This window comes from Vombatus ursinus, unplaced genomic scaffold (genome assembly GCF_900497805.2).
Source record: "Vombatus ursinus unplaced genomic scaffold, bare-nosed wombat genome assembly UNPS02014773.1, whole genome shotgun sequence".
NCBI classification, from domain to species: domain Eukaryota; kingdom Metazoa; phylum Chordata; class Mammalia; order Diprotodontia; family Vombatidae; genus Vombatus; species Vombatus ursinus.
This window is the reverse complement of record NW_020954551.1, coordinates 9,689,326-9,710,445: the sequence shown is the minus strand read 5'-3', so window position 1 is coordinate 9,710,445 and position 21,120 is coordinate 9,689,326. Positions and strand designations below refer to the sequence as shown.

General features: G+C 40.9%; 1 protein-coding gene across 1 annotated transcript in view; it reads left to right on the top strand.

Annotated features, from left to right (window-relative positions):
* The window catches only part of LOC114044285 (cadherin-related family member 3-like), a 129,149-nt gene that overhangs the window by 25,353 nt on the left and 82,676 nt on the right, over positions 1-21,120 (top strand). The window contains 1 exon segment of the mRNA XM_027863669.1: positions 19,057-19,151. Within this exon segment, the coding sequence (XP_027719470.1) occupies positions 19,057-19,151 (95 nt within the window).

Below are 21,120 nucleotides of genomic sequence, written 5' to 3'. Positions count from 1 at the left end.
GGACTTTTGATGAAGGAGAAGGAGGTATGTCTAGGGTCCTATTTGAAGTCCTTTGGCTGGCTTGACCAGGTTGGAAGAAGAGTTTGGAAAACCAACAGGTTCCTAACTACACTGACTTTGAGTAATTTGGGTGCTGGTGGGGCAAAGGAGAATGTGGGGCTCAGGAGAGTGGGGGGATGCTTAGGGCTGTACCCCTTGTGCTCTTGGAGGTTGGAGAGGTTGCAGGAAGGCCAGCTGGAGGCTGGGGAGGTGTTCAAGGTGCTGTTGCTTGGAGTCATACTCAGTTTGACTCCCTGAAGTTGGGGACCTCAGAGAATTCTCCGATCTGCACCCTACTCTTCCAGCCAGCATCAAATACCCTTTAAATGATGAACCTTCCTTATGTCCAGCTTTTGTCTTGCTCATTTGGCCTCTTTCTACGATAAAGGAGATGAGATTCGAGTTCTTACACTTCAAATGATCTCTTTCACAAAGGTCTCTGTTATGCTACTCAGACCTCCACACCCCAGTGGGGAGGACCACCTAGCCTTGCAAAAGGGGATCTAAAGTCTTGTTTCTCTGAGACATATTGAGACCTCAAAATCACTTGTATGACTTTATGCTAATTAAGTGAGGACATGTAGAAAGTTGAAGAGGCAAATGGAAAAAAAAGACCATAGTTACCTCCAGTCTTAGAAAGACTCATCAGAATATGCTGACCACATAGGAGGTACCATGTTTGCAGCTTGAGATGGAGGAAGGAGTGAATGACACACAGATGTCCTTATGTACTTAGGTGTAAGGGCTGGGACCTTCCATTAAGTGGAGGTGAGTCTGCAGGTTTTATAATTTGAGGAACCCTTTTGTGTGCCACTGGGGCAAGGCCATGAGGTTGACTAGCGACATAGCCAAACATGCATTAATTAGCACTGAGGCGTGATCCAGGTATCTGATTTCATTAAACAGTTTTAAAATTTGCTATCTTTTGTTTTTTAAATCACCTTCATTTCTAAATATGACCAACCCCCACCCTTGCCTTTTGCCCCAATCCTGAGAGTCATTTTTTGTAACAAAGCATAAACAAGAGAGACAGACAGACAAACAGAGAGAGAGAGAGAGAGAGAGAGAGAGAGAGAGAGAGAGAGAGAATGCAGTTCAGCAAAACTAGCCAATATGTGAGCTGGGTCAGACAACATATGGGATGTTCGGCTCCCATAGCCCTTTCCTTTTGCAATGAAGGGAGGGAAGTCAGGTGGCTCACATTAAAGAAAACATGACATTTCCCAGAAGGCCAAGGATGTGAATTGCCAAGGCACAGGGCATCAACAGAGGGTGAGTCTTTTGGGGATGCCTGTTGTGGAGTCAGAGGGCAGCAGCCAAGCTGTAAGTTTGCCAGGCTCTATTAAGACAGATGCAGGGCAAAGAGGAGCAGCAGCAGGGGAGTTTCTGGACCACACCGGGTGCTGGTAGAGGAAACCGTGTGTACTCAAGAAGGTTGGCCAGCTGTAGAGTGCTCTGAAACATACATCTTCCCTCATGTCAAATAGCAAGTTTGCTGAGAATTTTATTGAGGAGAAGGCTCTAAACCCTTCCCCACTAGCCTGCCAATCTGTGGGAGACTATTTTCCTTTGAATAGAAGGACCAAGAATGAGTTCATTCCTTGATTTTTCCCTGTCACTTTGCTAATTTTTGCTATTAGCTACTTTATTATTTGGTTTATAGTTCTTATCTGGTTGTAAGTAGTTCAGATGGAGGATTAAGCTGATGTTGCCTCTCTGGTGTGGGGAACCAGACACAGGAGAGAAGGAGACCTAGTGGAAGCTGAGGTATGCCCTTCTCCCACTCCCATAGACTTTTCTCTATGACAGCATCATAAATATTTTCAAGGTCAAGAAAACATTTTTGTTAGTGAACCCTTCCTTGGGCAGACAATGTCACAATGAATGGTCCTACATCCCCAGGCTTCAAGCAAATGGTGGAGGTGGGAGACCTGGTATCTACTACTGCTAAAGCATAGCATGAAGGGACAGCCTGCAGCGGGAAGAGAAGCATGGTGGGATGTGAGGGAGAGTTCAGAGGTGAAGCATGGCTAGAGTCATTCCTAAAATGGCGGCCCCTGGGACGATGTCACCAAGCAGCCTAAGCGGGCCTCAGGGTGGCAATTAGACAGCAAAGGAGAAGGAGGAGAAGGATTCTCGAGAGAAATTATTTTATTCAACCCAAGAATATTCACTGAAATGGGATAGCTCTTAGAACTTTTAACTAAGGGAATCCAAAGATGTCCTTAGCTAATCACTAACTCTCCTAATGTTTCTCAATCCCATGTCATAAGGGGCCTCTGGGGGCAAATTCATTTGAAAGTATGGAGAGTCACAGCCAGGTCTTTACAAGAGATGGGCAGACTAAGAATCCTGTTGTCTCAGGAGAGGAGAACGGCACGTCCCCTTTATTTCATTTTCTGATCTCTGCTGGGCTTCGACTCAGTTCCCTTGCCCTTTTCCAGGGCTTGCATTCTCCTACCTACCCCCTTAATCTCCACGGTGCATGGGCCAACAGAAGACTACAAAGCATGGTTTCTACATGCCCGTACGGAAGTCCAGGTTTTTTTAGGGGGCTTGAGTTACTAGTATTAGAGAAAAACACTCCCTTAAACCACTCTGATTTTCCTTTGAAACTCTGAAAGGGAGATGTAGCATCCTGGCTCTGGGATTGTGGGCCAGAACATATTCACTACACTGGCTATGCCATTTATTACTTACATGACCTAGGGAACCTTCCTGGGCCTCAGTTTCACCATCTGTCAAATGAGGGTGATGAACTTGATGACTTCACAGGTCTTTTCCTAATCTAGATCTATGATTCTATAAACCCTGTGACATAAGTGTAACTGGTATCATTCTTATTTTATAGAAGAGGAAACTGGGTCTCAGAGACATTAAACAATTTGTCCATGGTCACACAGCAGGTAAGTATCAGAAATAGGATTTTCACTCTGACACTGAGTTTTAAACTTAGACACATATACTGAAAAGCCAATTAAAGCTTAGGTCATATATGGTAGCTTCTTGGAGGTGAAACTCTAATTCACCCACTGAAGATTTGTCCATGGGTTTCTAACCCAAACAGCTAATTAAATCTGTTTAAAATAAACCCTCATTGTACAGGTTAGCAGTTCAAAGGGGCATAAGTGCCTTAGGCCAAATAGTCCAGCAGGCTGGTTTTGGGTCTTCATTTCAAGGTTAAATCTCCCCTCAAAGTCATTGACATATCCAAGAATGCCAGTTGCCATTGATTTTATTAATGAACTTTTATTTGCTTTCTATGGGGGATGTAATAGCCTCAGGATTCTATCAACTAATGAACATTTTGACAATGTGTTGTTGGACAGATTCTAAAAAAAGAAATCCAGTCGAGAATAATTCCCTAAAATTTCACAGGCACCCACAAAAGATGAAAAGATAACACATCAAAGGAAAAGGGATATTGACTCTTGGAAGCTTCAGCCCCTCCCTGCCCTCCAGGTGTAGTAATAAACAGGTGCTGCCCACAGGAGATGAATGTAATCTTCTATGGGCTTAAACACCATTTTCTCTTGGGCAGGGACAGTGACTGAAGAGTGACAATGATCAGTTTGGGAGGAGAATGTGGTATTTGGAGATTCTAAGAGGAATAATTAGTCATATACATCATCAAAAGCCTTCCCAATTACATGGTAGTGAATGAGATGGAAGTAGCATCAATAATTATGGGTCTGAGCATTTTAATTATATACCCTTCTCTTCAGAGGTTTATAACTCATCTGTAAAACAAACATTAAAGGAAGAAAAAGATGAGTCTGTTAAATGGGAAAGCAGTGTATGTAAATATGGCTTTCAGAATGTTTGTGGATCTTACTTGTTTTTATCGATGGTTTTGAAGTGTGTCCACCATGAAGAAAGGGCTCAGCTTATCTCTCAGACTGCACCCAAGTTTTTTCACATCCATATCTTCCACATTTGCAGGTTTTGGTTTCACATATGGTTAGAACAAATCAAGTGGTTGTATATGTCTCCATAAACTGAGCATTTCTGGAACATCCCATTTCTTTTTGTATTTTGCAGGTAGAATTGATAAGCAAAATGTTATTTTGACCATGGTGCTTTAATTAATCACTGTGGCACTCTACACTGAAATTAACTGAATAATTGCCAAACTTCTATTCTTTTTATACTGTGTAGACACCGTCCATTTCTACTCAATAGCAACCAAATTGCATTGGCTTCAAAATAAGATGATTAATTTAGAGCCAGAGGGAGTTTAAAGATGACTTAGAGTAATTCCAGTGGTGTAGTGGCTTTGGAATCAGAGGGACTGGGTCTGAATCCTACTTCTTTCATTTCACTCTCTTTGTGATTTCGGGAAAGTCACATTACAGAGATCCACATCTCTGGGTTTATTTTATCATCTGCAAAATGAGGGGAATTGACCAGGTTACCTCTCAACCAGAGGTTCATAGCCTTTGTCATGTCATAGACCCCTTTGGCAGCTTGGTAAAGCCTATAAATCCCTTCTCAGAATAATGTGTGTGTGTGTTTTTTAGATGTATAAAATAGAACACAAAGCTTTACAAGGGAAACCAGTTATACCTAAATGCAGTGATCTATCTATAGCTATGTCTATATCATCTGTCTCTATACAAGCTCATGGACCCTAGGTTAAGAATTCATGCTCTAAACCCTCTTCTGTTTCTAAATCTATGATCCCATGCCCCACTCCCCCTATTATTTTACTGATGAGGAAACTGAGGCCCAGATAGTTGCTAAGTGATTTGCTCAAGCTCACACAGGTGATAGGTAGTCCAGTTAGGATTCAAACCCAGGTCCTCTATACTCTAAAACCTTCAAACTCTTGGTATAGTACCATGTTTTTATGTTAGTTAAAAGCAAAGATCTGTCTATATTGGCCTGAAAAAAAAAAACATTTCAGGGAAATATGCTTATTTCTTAGTGGGAGCACTAAAAGAGTCTGCCTACTCTGACAGAGATACCACTACGAATTTTTGCACCTGGGGCAAGGAGCGTAAGAATCATCTCAGGTGAAGGGAAGAGGTGAGACTCTACTCATCGAGAGGTAGTTGGGGCAGCTAGGTGGTGCAGTGGATAGAGCACTGGTTCTTGAGTCAGGAGGACTGGAGTTCAAATACAGCATCAGATACATAACACTCACTAGCTGTGTGACTCTGGGCGAGTCACTTAATCCCAATTGCCTCACACAAAAAAAAGAGGTAGTCAGAGATCTTGAGACACTGGTGTAGGGCATACTAGAGAAAGGGGAACGTTGGGAGGGGGAGGAACTGTTCTCTAATATTTCTATTTTAACTAATTGTTGCTCTGTTGCTTCTATACTATTGAATAGTTGCAAGTTCTGTCTATGCCTTCTATATTTAGAGCTCTGGGGCAAAGTCTCACTCTGGGTATGATTCTGATCAATGAGCCTTTTTGGCAACAAACAAACAAACATGAACATCAGGAATAATTTCAGCTTCTGATGGCATTTAAAGGCAGAAAAACTAGTGACATCAAAAGCAATTTCTTTGTAAATTTTTTGGGAAAGTATTTAGTTATCATGTGTCACTCTCGATAATGTTTTCCCTATAAAACATAATTGAAAATGACTTTGAAACTAATGTAGTTTGTTTTCTATCATGAGATAATAATAAACCCATCTATTCAAGGATGAAATGGAAGGACTACAAACAGATGAGGAATGGAAAGGATTTTAAGAAATTAAACAAACTTTTGAGATGGAGTGAAAGCAAAAGTTAGAACAAGAGCTGGAGAGAAAGAGGGAAAGAGGAAGAGAAATGAAGGGCACCATGGAGGAACTGTGAGATAGGAAAAGAGGATGGTCTGGTCATGTGGCAAGAAGGAGGGATGAGAAATGGACAGTTAGAGTCTTCTACTGGTACTTTTTTTTTTTAGTTATTTGGGGTTAAGTGGCTTGCCCAGGGTCATACAGTTAGTAAATGTCAAGTGTTTGGTCTGAGGCCCACTTTGAACTCAGGTCCTCTTGACTTCAAGGCCAGTGCTCTATCCACTGCGCCACCTAGCTGCCCCCCCCCCCCCGTACTGTTACAATGACTTACAAAGTAGAACACCAGAAAGGTCTCCAGCATGTTGGAGCAATCCATCAACAAACATTTATTAAGCACCTGCTATGTGTCAGGCACTGTGCTAAACTCAGGGATTACAAAAAGAAGCAAAAGACACTCCCTGCCCTCAAGGTGATTGCAATCTGATGCAAGCACATTTTATGCAGGATAAAGAGGAAATAATTAGCAAAGGAAAGGCACTAGAATTAAGAAGGATTGGGACCCCACGTGGTGGACTTTGAGGAGGACATGGACAGGAGTCACATAGGATGGGCTGGCATGCAAAGGCGCAATCTCCACTGTGAGAGGGAACTCACAAATTGAGAAGAGGACAGATCCATTGGAGTGCTTTGAGAAAGGTATATACAGTCAGGTGGGTAACTGAGACTTCCCAAAGGAAATTTTTTATGCTGTTTTAGTGTTGTGTAGACAATCAGATTGGATGTGTTTCAGGCTCACAGGCCAAGGCTTTTTGAGTTTGGTTCCTAATATTAATTATAAGGCTTTATACTAAGTATCCTTTCTCATTCCACATAAGCAAACAACACTAGCCGAAACAATGCTCTTGGTCAAACAATAAAGCATTTCGGAAGACAGTTGACTTATGTAGCTGTAGCCAACGTGTTGTTCAAGTGTTGTAAGAACCAGCAAAAGGAAGGGAGAAATTGACAAAATCCACATTAGCTTAAAACATCCCCAGATAATTGAGGCGAAAGGGTATTTTTTCCCATTAACTATCTAGGTAATGTCTTCAATTCCCCCACTTTAGGTAGAGACTTTGTGAAAAAATGCTAAACAACATGAATATTGATAAAACCTTGAAATTATGGCTTATTTTCTTTATCACTATAAAACTAGCCCTTTCATCCACAAGATGGCATGCAAGTTTGTAACATCCATGGCATAGTAAGTGCCCATGACATTGCCAAATTGTCCTAAAAAATTCAACCAATATTGAATGGTTGTAAAATTGAGAATTTACAGCATAGATTTTTCCATATTCCCTATTATTATGTTACTCATGCTTTTAACTGTTGTCACATAAAACTGCAAAGTTATTTTTGCTTCATGGATCACAAAATTGCAATCTCAATTCTTTCTTAGACAATACTAACACATTGGTTTAGTACTTTATGGTTTTGAAGATGATTTCTATAAATTGTCTCATTTTTATAATCATTTATTAAGCACCTACTATATGCAAGGCACTGTGCCAAATGCTTTGCAAATATTATCTCATTTGATCCTCATGACAACCCTGGGATGCAGGTGCTATTATTATACCCATTTTGCAGCTGAGAAAACTGAGTCAGATAGTGGTCAAGTGACTGTCTCAGGGTTGTTGTTGTTCTTGTCCTTCGTTTTCGAAGAGGGCTAAAATAACGTCACGATGCTAGAGTCAAGTTACCCTATGTCTGACTGGCAATACGAGCTCGGAATGTTCTACCACAGGTGGAGCACAAATAGTCCATGTGAACCTTTGGGGTGGATTCTCTAAGTTTACACATCATGCGTTTCTCTTGAGCCACCTCAATTCTGCTTTGCTCATAGAGCACAGCACCTTTGCTGATGTGGGCACGCCACGCTGAGCGGTCCTGTGCCGGTGTCTCCCATGTCACACAATCAATTCCAAAGTTTTTAAGAGAGACCTCGAGAGTGTCTTTGTATTGCTTCCTGTGACCACCACGTGAACGCTTGCCCTGTGTGAGCTCTCCATAAAATAGTCTTTTTGGCAAGTGTACGTTTTGCATTTGAACAATGTGGCGGGCCCCATGGGAGCTGCACTCTCTGAAGCAGAGTGTGAATGCTTGGCAGTTTAGTGTGAGAAAGGACCTCAGTGTCTGGTATCCTATCCTGCCAGGTGATCTTCAGAATCTTCCTAAGACAATTCAAATGGAAGAGATTGAGTTTGCTGGCATGGTGCTGGTAGACTGTCCAGGTTTCATAGGCATACACCAATGAAGTCGGTACACAGCTCTGTAGATCTTCGGTTTGGTAATCAATCTAATACCTCTTCTCTCCCATGCTTTCCTTCTGAGCCTCCCAAACACTGAGCTAGCTCTGGTAATGCATGCATCAGCCTTATTATCAATGTGTGCATCCATGGAAAGGACACTGCAAAGGTGAACTTATCCACAGCGTTCAGAACGTCTCCATTTGTTGTACTGATGGTTCCGTGTGTGGATGGTGAGGTGGTGGCTGTTGGAGCACCTGTGTTTTCTTGGTGTTGATTATTAGGCCAAAATTAACATGAGCAGCAGAGAATCAATCCATACTTTGTTGCATCTCAGCTTCAGAGGCTGCATTGAGGGCACAATCATCTGCAAACAGAAGATCATGCACCAACACTCCCTCCGCTTTGGTCTTGGCTTGTAGTCCTTTCGGGTTGGAGAATTTACCAGTAGTGTGGTAGCTGACCTAGACACCATGTTTATCCTCATTGAAAGCATTTGACAACATGGCTGAAGGTCATGTAGCTAATAAGTGTCTGAGGTCAGATTTGAGCTCAGGTCTTCCTGACTTGAGTCCAGGGCTCTATCTACTATGCCACCTAGCTGCCTCTCAACAAGTTTGTGAGGTAGATAGTATAGGTATTGCTAATTCCATGTCATACATGAGGAAACAGGAGTTCAGAGGCATTAAATTACTTGCCAAAAATCACTCAGCTAGGAAGTGTAAAGAGAGAAATTCAAATTCAGATCTTTTAGACTCCAAGCCCACACTACACCATGCCTGTCCTACACATAAATGTTTAAATTAAATATAGACTTTTACAGGATAATGCTATAAGAAATTATCATATCAATCAGTCAATAAACATTTATCAAGCAGCTGCTATGTGCCAGGCTCTGTGCTAAGCTTTAGGAATACAAAAAAAGGCAAAAGACACTTCCTGCCCTCAAGGAGCTTACACTCTAATAGTTATAAGGGCGCTGGAGGTTCCTGTGGTAAGGAGAATAGAAAGTTTTCTTGACTTTATAGGTTTGAGTACAAGTACTTCTGTATTTTTAATTTGTAATTTTTTTTTGTTCAATATCCCTTTTAGTGTATTTACAACATAGTTATTATTTAATGAGTTTTACAATGGAGTTGAAGGTTTTTTGGGGAGACAGCAAAATCAGCCAGATAAGTTCTCAGTGTTTATGTGGGTAATGGTGTGAGCTAGTGATTTTGTGAGAGATACCCCCTAGATTGCACCCGATTGTACCTGATTTCTGATAGTAGAGTTATAGAGACATTATGGGAAGTTAATAAATTGTTAAGTACAACGGAGATGACTGGTTTCTAAATGTGGTAAATGGTTCTGTCCCCCACAATGTTTCACCAAAGTATTTGTTTCAAACTGGTAATTTCTGCCATAACAAGAGGAATTTTGAATACAGTGTATTCTGGGAAATTACCAGGTAGACAAAGTCTTAAAACTCTACGCAGTAATGGACTGTACCCCTCATGTAAGAAACTGGTGATGGTAGTGAAATATACCTCAATGTATCTATCCTAAACTCTGTCCTGTTCCTGGCCCACATCTAATGCCATGCTCTCAGGTAGCAAAGGACATCTTTCCTCCCTCCTTCCTTCCTTCCTTCCTTCCTCCCCTTTTCTTTTTTTTCCCCCTGCTTAGGCAATTGGGGTTAAGTGACTTGCTCAGGTCACACAGCTAGTAAGTGTTATGTGTCTCAGGCCGGATTTGAACTCAGGTCCCCCTGTCTCCAAGGCTGGAGCTTATCCATTGTGCCACCTAGCTGCTCCTTTCCTTCCTTCCTTTTTTTCTTCCTTCTTCCTCCTTTTTCTTTTCTCCTCTTCCTCCTCCTCCTCCTCCTCCTCCTCCTTCTTCTTCTTTCTTCTTCTTCTTCTTCTTCTTCTTCTTCTTCTTCTTCTTCTTCTTCTTCTTCTTCTTCTTCTTCTTCTTCTTCTTCTTCTCCTTTTCCTCCTCTTCCTCCTCTTCCTCCTCCTTGTTCTCCTCCCCCTCTCCCTCCCTCTCTGTGTCTCTGTATCTGTGTCTGTTTCTCTGTCTCTTCCCTCCACTCTACCCCACCTCCCCCGCCATGCTGAAAATGCAGCTGCCACTCATTGACCCCACCCCACTGCTGATCAGAAGCTTTAACCTGTTCTATTTCTGATTTGGGCTGCTTTGCCCCTCCTCGCGCGTCCTGGTGGACTCCATTCCTGGGAATTCATCCTGTTGGTACCAGCCTTAGGGTGGACACCTAATCAGCTTTAGCTCTCTTGCACCTCAGGACTTCCAAATTCAAACAGTCCACCAGCATGAACTTTCCCCAGTAACAGGGATCATAGGAGTGTGTCACCATGCATTATATCACTGAATGCAGTAAGCATTTATTAAGCTCCTACTCTTTGTTAGACCCCAAGGATACAAAGACAAAACTGTTACTTGATGATTGATAATATCGAGGCATGATTGTCTGGAAATTTTTGTCAGATGTCGCGGGCGTCCACAGACAGGATTCATGCCGAAAGAATCTGAGCAATTTGAAGAGGATAACAATGTCCCCTTTAACCCTAGCAAAACAAAGAAAGGTAAAAGACAGTCCCTGCCCTCAAAGAGCACATTCTAATGGGAGTTACGACATTTAACAACTATGTACCTAGGAGACACGTGCAGCGTAAAAGTGAGACAGTCTCAGAGGGAAGGCACCAGAAGTGAGGCCGATGAGGTCGGGCCTCCCGCAGAAGGGAGGATTGGAGTCTTGGAGGAAGCCAGGGTAGCCGGGAGGTGAGGTGAGGGTGGAGCCTTCCAGGCATGGGATGGCGAGGGAGAAGGCCCAGAGATGGAGATGGAGAGTCATAGGCGGGGAGCAGCTTGGCACTCCCTCTTCTTCCCTCCCTTTAACCTTGCCTGGCTGAAAGGCTGACTCTCACCCTCCTTCTTTCCTCTTCTCTGGTAAGAGTCTGGAGCTCTCTCATCTTGTCACTGCCTGTGACTCATTCTATGCTTCCCACCTGCTGTTGGTCCTTCAGCTTCTCTCTCCTCCCTTCTCTTCTCTGTACTTCCAGGCAGTGGGGAGACTCCTTGCCTTCTCGTTAATGAAGTGACCCATTGAAGGCTGGGTATAATCTCTGGATCCACTCACTTGTTTCTATGTAATTATTACTCAAAGCATCTTCTTTGGTAACCAGGGGTACTTAAGAAATTTTTAAAAAAAACCCCTCTCATTTCCAGTTTGGAGCTATTTCTGGATACCTGGATAATGTAGGTTTTGACCATGTAAGCAGCCTGGCCTAGTAGTTGGAAGGCAGGACTTTGAGGCAAGACAGATGTGAGTTCACATTCTATTTCCAACTTACATTTGGCCACGGGACCTGAACAAGTTACTTATGCCCAGGACACTCCCTAAGAGTTCAGATACGGAAGAATTGCTTATCTCTATCCATGGGCAGCTAGGTGGCACTGCAATGGTTAGAGCACCGGGCCTGGAGTCAGGATGATTCATTTTCGTGAATTCAAATCTGGCTGCAGACACTTACTAGCTGTGTGACCCTGGGAAAGTCACTTAACCCTGTTTGGCTCAGTTTCCTCATCTGTAAAATGAGCAGGAGAAGGAATGGAAAGCCACTCTAGTATCTTTGCAAAAAAAAATCCCAAATGGGGCCATGGAGGGTCTGAAAAGACTGAACAACACTTCTTCACTCATAGTCCAATGCTCTATCCATCATACCACATTGCATAAATTTTATAATTCAATCCATATTGCTCTTAACAAGTACCTATTGTGTGTAAGGAATACTCTGTCTCCTTTTCCACACTGTTAATCATTCTAGAAGCAGAACACTCTTTGTGATATCAAGGGATGGTGGAGAAGCACGTAGTGGAAACAAACATGACGTAATAAACAACAAACAAGGTATTATTAAAAACCGCCAGAATTAAGGATGTCACGAAAGAAACATAGGAGTGAAAAAGAAAATGAGCTGATTGAGTGACGACAGTGAGGGCTAACTGATGAATAACCCGAGTGCTCCATTGATATTCTTTGGTTGTCAAGAGGAAGTGAAGAAGCACCCCCCTTCCCCCAGGATTTCAGGTGGACCTCTAGGGGTGAACTTGGGGGATGACATGGGCAAGAGCTGCATGGGATGGGCAAGCATGGATAGGTCAGGATCTGCATGGTTGGAAGGAATATTCTCATTGAAGAGATCTCGAATATATTGGAATATCTGAATGCTCTATGCAAAAAAGACACTATGCGAGGCATTGGGTGTACAAAGTTCCCTCCCAGGAAACTGTTCTCACTCCACCCCTGCTCTCTGGAGAACACCAAGCTAGTGTGATATTGCAGGGTGGCCCTAATTTTTATCACTTGTGTTTAGCCTGAAGGCTAGGCTTTGGCACTTTTAACCCCCCCAAGTTCCTAGACAGCAAATAATCCTTGATGAATAGCTCAAATAAGGGATTGCAATGGGGCCTAATTTTGACCCCACACAACATGGCGGCAGGGATCTCACTAGAAGATAAGCTCACCAATCACTTTTGCATATACTATTGCATATACCCCAAACCCAGCATCCTAGTGGGATTCCAGTGTTACCTCATCAGTCCTTAGTCTTCTGATAAAAGGCTAATATTAACTATGTGTTGGGCTCATTAGCCTTTATAGATATTTTAGCCTGAAGAATGAATGTAAGTCGACTGGCACAAGCATAAATCCGTTTTTGTCCACCTATGTTGGTCTTTTACCCCATCGATAATTCATTGAGCTGGCTTTTTATTGCTTTCCCAGCTACTTTCTGGTTGCTTAGCAACAAGACTCTCTATGCTATAGATGTATAATCTCATTGTCATTGAGTACTACCACCGTCAATTGGAGGTTAAAAAAAAGAGGAAGACCTTATTTTATGAACTGCTAAACAGTTCCTAAGTATTTAGCTGATAAAATAAAAACTCACATTCCTATAGCCCTTTACAGTTTCCAGGATGCTTTTTCCCCACAATAACTCTATGAGGTAAGTAGGGCAAGTAATTTTATCTCCTTTTCTCCCTGTGCCCTCTCCCCCCTTTCCTGGTGAGAAAAAATAAAGCTCATAGGTGACATGACTTGTTTACTGTCACATAGCTAGAAGGTGGAATTTCAACCAAGGGCTTCTGACGCTATGTTGTTTCCTAGACACTATGCTGCCTTCTACATTGCCTCAACCATGGAGAAACATCTGATTTGTTGTAGCAATTCCTTTAGCAGCTATAAACATATATAGGGATGTCTGTGTCTAGGACCTTACAAAAGGTACTTCTCTCTTTCTCTGTCTCTTTTTGTCTCTGCCCCTCTCTCTGTTTCTATCTCTCTGTCTGTCTCTGTCTCTGTCTCTGTCTCTGTCTCTCTTCCTCTCGCTCATACAGAGCTGCAATTATGAATACCACAAACTATGCCTGGGACAAGTATCACAAGGGAGTTGGGATACCATTCATGTGCTTGATATGATAGAGACCCCAAGGACACATATGGGAATCCATTAGTAGGAAAAATAAAGAACAGTGAATGGATTTATAGCAATGTTTGGTGATCTAGTAACTATCATTTTAACAAATTATTTTCATTAAGTGCTGACTCTGTTGTTTCTATCTGCTAAAGAGCAGCATATGTGATCAGTGCTTTCTAAATTTGGAGCCCTGGGGCAAAGCCCAGGTCCCACCCTTATTATAGCTTTGTTTGTGACAGAGTTTTTCATGTTATTATTGTTTATTAAGGTCAGACTCTTTTGTACTGCAGAATGGCTAGACATCAATCTTTTTTTTTCTAATTAAGCATTCTTTATTTCCCACTAGTAGAAATGATCTACCTCTAAAAGGTACATTTTAAGACTATCTATTTTGCCAATATCAAAGGGAAAAATGGGAAAATATTCAATTATTTATTATTACTAGGAAATTCTTTCCAGAAAGAAAGCATTTTAAGTTAGTCATATGAAATGAAATGACTTCAGTGTACCAAACTGGAACTCTATTTTCCTCTCAGTACAAACATAAGATTAGCATTGAATGAAAGAGGCCACAGTGAATCAATCTGAAGGGCTTTTGGGAAACCTGACTGAGATAGTTCCTTGAGAAATTATTGGTGAAAAGAATAATTAAAAAAGCTAAACAGCTTTACAACCAGGACAGATGACATCTGAATTTAGACTCAATAATGAAAAAAAAAAAACTTATATGCTGGACAATAGGATCCGAGAGGCCAAATTTTAAACAATAACTACACAATCCTTTAGAAAAATCATCAACATTCTACCTCTCTTCCTGTAGGAAACACTTAATCTTGACAGTGTTCTGTTAAGAATATTTGACCAAGATAACCTGGAAAAGAACCATAAAAATAAGCCAATGAAATTTTACAAGTTATTATAAATCAGTATGTCCAATTGAAATACAAGGGATTGATATTATCATGCTACACTTAAAGTCTTTCACATAATTGTTGTTAGTTTGCAGTTATACCCTGACCTAAAGAAAGCAATGTTGCAATCCTGACTCAAGCACACAGAGTCTCAATAACTGCAGACATACAACATAAAAAGACTATGCCCATGGTCCAAATGGATTTCCATTATGTAATCTATACAACTTATTTTTCAGTGATCCTTACCCCTGGAGTGTGGGCTAGGTGGATAGGAATTGGTGCTATATTCAGTAAATCCACTGTGCCATAATCTAAGACGTTTTACATGGCAAATCAGAGACCATTCTACAGGTACATATACCTCTAAATCTACATGTGGGTTTACATGTAAATTTGCATTCATTTTATGTCATCAATAGCATCTTTCACAGCAATATTAAGAAACAAAATAACATTGATTATACTATAGTATAATTATATATTGTAACATATAATATGGTATAGTATATATTATATACTATATATACTATATGTAATATAGCATATAATACATAACATTATATTACATATATAATATTATGGCAAATATAGTATAATTATAACATAGCATAACAATACAATCTAGAAGACTTCTTTCATAATCATTTGACTAGTTTGGAACTTTCTCCCACTAAACTTAGAATTTTTCATTTAAACTGATAAGAGTGAGTACGGGAATAGGCAGTTCTAAAAACTTGTTTTCTTTAAGGTCAAATTCACCATCAGAAACCTGCTTAGCATTTGCTACTTTCCAACAGGCTAGATATTAGTTCTGTACAACCTCTATGGATATCTGGAAAAGAACTGCATGAATTAAAATTTAATTAATTTAAATGGAATTATGGATCAACAAACTGATTAATTGGGTAGCTAGGTAGTGTCTGGAGTCAGGAAGACCTTAGTTCAAATCTGACCTCAGATACTTACTAGCTGTGTGACACTGGGCAAGTTACTTAACCCTGTTTGCCTCAGTTTCCTCATCTGTAAAATAAGCTGGAGAAGGAAATGGCAAACCACTCCAGTATCTCTGCCAAGAAAATCCCAAATGGGATCATGAAGTTGTTCCTATTGAACGATAATTTCCTGACTCCAGGACCATAGTTCTGTCTACCACTCTGACAGCTGCACAAGGGGCAAACTTCTTCTCTTGGACTGAAGCTATAGTATTCAGCCTCAGTAGGAAGCTTTCCAGAGAGAAAGATGAATGCTTGTGAAGGAGTGAGATCGAGCTGTCCACTTATCCATGTGCTCTTCTCGGCCAAGTGGTTTGCTTGGTCCTTGCTGGATTGAGGAGAATCTGAATCCACAGGTGAGATCATTAGCTTTCCTTGATTTCCTGTTCTGTCCTCCACACCTTGGCCTAATGCTGGTCTGCTCACTTAAATTCCTCCTCCATCATAGCTGAATGACCGAAAAGATGCTCTCATATATCATGCATAGATATGTATAGCAGAAAGAGATTTAGAACACAGGCACTTGGTTCAAATTTTGGCCCTACTGCTTGGAATCTGAGTGACCTTGGGCAAATAACTACACTTCTCTCTGCCTCAGTTTCTCATCTGTAAAATAATGTGGTTGTACTCTAATGTCTTTTTTGACTCATTGCATATAATCTTATGATAGGCAGATTGCCTATTTTTTTAATCTCCAAACTATAAAAAACATACAGATTAATTAGGTGTGGACATCATTGGGGGATAGAATGAAATAGTAGAATTTGTGTCAGAGGTCCTGGGTTCAAATTCCAGCTCTGGTACATACTACCTGTGTGAAGGGAAATCCCTGCTACCTTGGGAAATTTAGGCCTCAGTTTCCTTGTTTATAAAATGATAGGGTTGGGCCAGATGACCTAAATTTATGATTCCAGTATTCATAATTTGCGTGTAGATCTGGCCTTTGCCTGGGTGTCAAGAACGGAGCATTCCTCTTGCTATGTTTAACTTTATTTTTGCTTTATTCAGACTAGATAGCAGCTGATGTTTAGATGATACTTTGAGGCTAGTGAAGAACCTGGTCTTTCCAATAATCTTGACGTGGTGTTTTGTTAACTCCATACCTATCTTTCCTTGGACTAGACTTGTGAATTCATTGGTACAGGGAGCTATCTATGAAGGCCTCCCTTCACCAAAGCAGCACCTACTTTGCAGCATAAAAGGCCCAGAGAGTTGCTTGGGGATCTTAAGAGGTTACATTTTCCCAAGGTCGCACATCCAGTATTTGAACCAAGGTTTTCCCTTTCTACTCTGTCATGCTTCCATCCAATCATCTCCATGGTGAACAATCAAACAAACAATTTTTGAGTGTGTATTTAGTTTAGCTCTGTGTTAGGCTTTGGGGAAATGGACTCACATAGTCTTAGAGTTGGAAGACACATCAGATGCCATCTTGTCCAACCCTTATACTTGAATAAGAATTCCTTCTACAGTAGATCCAATGAGTGGTTATCAAGTCACTGCCAGGATACCTCTAGGGAAGGACAAAGGTAAAAATATGGTTTTTAGCTTGGAGATTGTCCTATCTTTGAGGGACTGTAATCTGTGTCAGAGGATGTTTGATGATACCTGTGGTGCTTGATTTCTTCCTTATTTAACTTCTTGTTGGACATGTTGAACTGGATGTACCTTGGATATCTTGAACTTAACATGTCCATAAGTGAGTTCATAAATCCTCCCCTCTTCCCAACTACTGTTTTTTTTCTTTTTCTTTTCTTTTTTTTGGCTAAGCATTGGGGTTAAGTGACTTGCCCAGGGTCACACAGCTAGTAAGTGTCAAGTGTCTGAGGCCAGATTTGAACTCAGGTCCTCCTGATTCCAGGGTTAGTGCTCTATTCACTGCTCCACCTAGCTGCCCCCCTATTACTGTTAAGGGCACTGTCATCCTCCCAGTCACTCAAGCTTGCAACCTAGGTGTCATCCTTGACTCCTCTCTCTCTCTCATCCTCCACTCATATCCACTATATTGCAAACCCTGTTGATTTTTGCCTTGATGACATCCCTTGTTTATGCCCTCTCTTCTCTGACCTTGCCATCACATTGGTACAGTCCCTTATGACCTCATGCCTGGACTATTGTAATAGGCTGCTGGTTGGTCTCTCTGTCTCAAGTCCATTCTCTACTCAGCTACCAAATCAATTTTTTTTTTTTGGTGAGGCAATCGGGGTTCAAATCAATCTTTTTAAAGTACAGGTCTGATTATGCCACTCTCTTAATCAGTAAACTCCAGTGGCTTCCTATCTTCTCTAGGATCAAATATAGAAACCTCTGTTTGGCTTTTAAAAATGTATTAAATTTTTATTTATTTTGTTATACATTTCCCAATTACATTTAAAAATTTGTTTTTTAAAAAATTTCATTTTCAGTTCCAAATTCTCCCTCCTGCCCCTTCCCTCTTGATTAAGAAAACAAGAAATATTATACATATGAAGTCATTAAAACATATTTCCACATTAGCCATATTGTAAAAAACTAAAAGAGCCAAGAAAAATAAAGTAGAAGAACATACTTCAATCTCCCATTACAGTTCACCAGTTCTTTCTCTGGAGGTAGGTAGTATTTCATCATGAGCTCTTTGGAATCGTCATGGATCACTGTACTGATCAGAGTAGCTAGGTCTTTCACAGTTGCTGATTGTTACAATATTACTGTTATAGAGTAACAGTATACGATGTACTTCAAGTTCTGCACATTTTGTTTTGCATCAGTCCCTAAAAGTCTTCCCAGGTTTTTCCTGAAAGTGTTTCGCTCGTCATTTCTTCTAGCACAATAGTATTCCATCACCATCATATACTCCAACTTGTTCAGTCATTCCTCAATTGATGGGTATCCCTTCAATCTCCAGTTCTTTGCTACCACAAAAAAGAGCTGTTACAAGTATTTTCATCCATATGGGTCCTTTTCCTTTGACCTCTTTGGGATAAAGACCTAGTAGTAATATTACTGGGTCCTTGGGCATAGTTCCAAATTGTTCTCCAGAATGGTTGGACCAGTTCAGAACTTCACCAACAGAACATTGGTGTCCCTATTTTTCCACATCACCTTCAGCATTTGTCATTTTCCTTTTCCATCGGGTTAGCCGACTTTGTTCGGCTTTTAATAGCCTTTCATAACCTGGATGCTTCCTCTCTTTCCAGGCTTCTCACACCTCTCTCCTATCAACTTACTCTACAATCCAGGGACATGGGCCTCCTGGCTGTTCCTCACACGAGACACGCCATCTCTTAACTCTGGGCATTTCTCCTAGCTGTCCCCCATGCCTGAAATGCTCTCCTTGCTCATGTCCACCTCCTGGCTTCCCTGGCTTCCTTTAAGTCTCAGCTAAAATTCTCTTTCATAGGAAGCCTTTCCTGGTTCTCCCTAATGGTAGTCACCTTCTTTCCAAGATTTGCCTTATTTATATCTTTGTAGTTGTTTGTGTACTGTCTCCTCCCAATGGACTACAAGCTCTTTGAAGGCAGGGACTTTCTTCTCCCTTTCCTTGTATCTGCAGCACTTTTCACAATGTCTGGCATATAGTTGGTGCTTAATAAATGCTTGTTGACTTGACTATTTATTACCCAATAGTACTTCATTTTCCCAGAGGATGCAGGATTTGCCATTGATGGTATTGGAACCATATCTACAACAATGACTTTTGACTTCAACAGAGGATCCAAAAGGTAAAGAATGTAGGTAGATTTTGTCCAGTCTAAATGTTGTTTCCTTTTGTGGAAATTTCCCTTTTCTGTATTTTTCCCATGATCTCTTGCTCCACTCCCATTCTATAGATGCTTTTAATACCAATAGAGGATATTGAAAATAAAGTCATTACTTGACTCTTTGCCTATATTCTTGCTACTGCTGACTTTTGTAGAAAGAAGAAAATGTGGTACAGCAAAAACATTCTGGATTTGGAATCAAAGACTTGGGTTCAAATTCTGACAATTCAATTCAACAAACATTTACTTAGCACTTTCTCTGTGCAAAGGACTATGCTAGAGTTCTAGAGATTCCAAGACAAAAAACCAAAACAAAACAAAACAAAATGGTCCCTGTACTCCAAGAACTTATTTTCTACAGTTCGTTTGTATATGGGAGTGAGAGGGAGGGAGATACAACATATGGTTGACCTTTGTAACTCATCTACTCTGTGATATTGGGCAAGTCATTTAAAACCTCTAGGCTTCAGTTTCCTCATTTTTAACTTGAATGAACAGTACTAGATAATCTCTGCTGTCTCTCCCAACTCTAAATATGTGATTAAATTTATTTTCCCACCTTTACTTCATCTATCCCATTTAGAACTCAGTCCCTATCACATCAGTGCATAGGATGAGGGCTGGATGTGCTCTTTCCCCAAGCTCAATGGAAGTCTATGGGCCAGGGAGAGTTTAAGTATTTCTTTTTCCGTTCCTCAATGGTTACAGAATGGAGTCTTGTTTTGTAAGAATGGCTATGGACAGAAACGTTCCATTATAGTCCAATGAACCTTAAAATTTACTAGACTAATATCTTCAAGTTTTCTCTGTAGGATCACAAATGCCAAATGGGGAGGCATTGCTGTTATTATTTTTATTTAATGTTGATTTTTAGGAGCTTTCTAGGTCTCAGGGTACATTACAGAAAATGATAATGTAGCAATAAACCACTCAAACCCAATCCCTTGTGAGCCTGAGCTGAGATTTCACAACCTTGGTCAGTTGAGGATGTCACGTTCCTTGCTTGCCTTACCTGCATGTTAACAGCCTCAGCATCCAGGCCTCAGCAGAGACTTTTGTGCAAACAGGAGGAATGGGTTTAGGCCTCAAGGCACCAAACAGGCCTTTTCATCTATTTTTTGCTACAGAATTCCTTAATTTGCATTGGTATTTGCTTCTTTGGGGGAGAATTGACTAAAAGATGTAACCCATCTTCTCAACTCCAAAGAAAACCCAGAGAAAAATGAAAATGGATGATGAAAATCTTTTTTTTCATTTTGTGTTTACTGCTATGGTTCAGCGAATCTTCGCTCTCATCAGTAGGTATATTCCTGTCAACAGGGCAAATTGCAACACATCCATGCTTACCCATCCTGTGCCACTCATAGAATCATAGATTTGGAGCTCCAAAGGTTCTTGGAAGTAATCAAAGGCAACCCCCTCATTTTGGAAGCTCAGTGCTATACAACTACTAAGTGTCTGAGGCAGGATTTGAACTCAGGTCTTTCTGGCTTCCAGGTTCAGAGCTTTTGTCCAAGTCCCCTGAGAATCATCCATGGGGGAGGGGTTCCACCTCATTTCTGCTCTTCTTGTGCATGGCTTAGAGAATTATGGACAGTATCTTATATAGACGCATCTAGGTGGCCCAGTGAATAGAGTACTGGGTCTGGAGTCAGAAAGATCTGAGTTCAAATTTCACCTCAACCATTTACTAACTGTGTAACCCTGGGCAAGTCAACTTAACTTCAGTCTGCCTCAGTTTCCTCAACTATAAAATGGAGACAATAATAGCATTGTTATGAGGATAAAATGAGATAATATTTGTGAAATGCTAGTACAATTTCTCTTTCTCTCTGTCCTTCATTCCTTCCTTTTTCCTTCATTCCTTCCTTTCTTCCTTCCTCCCTTCCTTCCTTCCTTCCTTCCTTCCTTCCTTCCTTCCTTCCTTCCT